Here is a 799-nt window from a genome sequence, read left to right as displayed (position 1 = left end):
CAGAAGCCGGCGAAGTGTTTGTGCGAGTCGTAGCCAGCTCTGACAAAACTGTAGAGATTAAGCCTGGAATGAAGTCTAGGTAAGTCTTCCACTGCTGCAACTGCTTTTTGGACATTTGATCAGTTCTGACATAAACTTTTGTTTTGCTAAGGTTTGTGGACTCGGGCGAGATGGTCGAGAGCTTCCCTTACAGAACCAAAGCACTTTTTGCATTTGAAGAAATTGACGGTGTGGACGTTTGTTTCTTCGGCATGCACGTCCAGGAGTATGGCTCGGATTGTCCTTTTCCAAATATGAGGTCCGCATCGCATTGAAGAATAATCCGATCATCTTTCTGCTCGATCATGCTTCTAAGACTTTTTATTCCTTGTTAGGCGGGTTTATATATCATACCTCGACAGTATTCACTTCTTCAAACCACGCATGCTCAGGAGTGCAGTTTACCACGAGATCCTAATTGGATACCTGGAGTATGTCAAGAAACTGGGGTACCTGAGCAATAACGTCACATAGTATGGTTCCTTTTGTCGTGTAATAGTCTTAAAAACAAAAAAATCTGAATCCTGTTCAGGTATGTGATGGGTCACATCTGGGCCTGCCCACCCAGCGAAGGAGATGACTACATTTTCCACTGCCACCCTCCCGACCAGAAGATCCCCAAACCGAAGAGGCTGCAAGAGTGGTATAAGAAGATGCTGGAAAAGGCTTTTGCTGAGAGAATCCTACACGATTTCAAGGTCAGCATCTTTTGCGTTTGTGTCATAAATCGTCCAACTTTATCGCAAAGAAGCGAATCAAT

The 799-nt window shown here is 44.4% G+C and overlaps 1 protein-coding gene across 1 annotated transcript; it reads left to right on the top strand.

Moving 5' to 3' along the window:
• Positions 1-6: 6 nt before the first annotated feature.
• On the top strand, positions 7-737 carry LOC109509070 (CREB-binding protein-like; the record flags this gene model as incomplete). Its single annotated transcript, XM_019858993.1, has 4 exons — positions 7-79; positions 152-298; positions 375-488; positions 572-737. Coding segments are annotated over exons 1-4 (438 nt in total), but the record flags the coding sequence as incomplete, so codon positions are not given.
• Between the last annotated feature and the right edge of the window lie 62 nt (positions 738-799).

The sequence above is a fragment of the Hippocampus comes genome, unplaced genomic scaffold, assembly GCF_001891065.2.
Source record: "Hippocampus comes isolate QL1 unplaced genomic scaffold, H_comes_QL1_v1.1 C16754062, whole genome shotgun sequence".
Lineage (NCBI taxonomy): Eukaryota > Metazoa > Chordata > Actinopteri > Syngnathiformes > Syngnathidae > Hippocampus > Hippocampus comes.
This window is presented reverse-complemented; position numbering and strand designations above follow the sequence as displayed.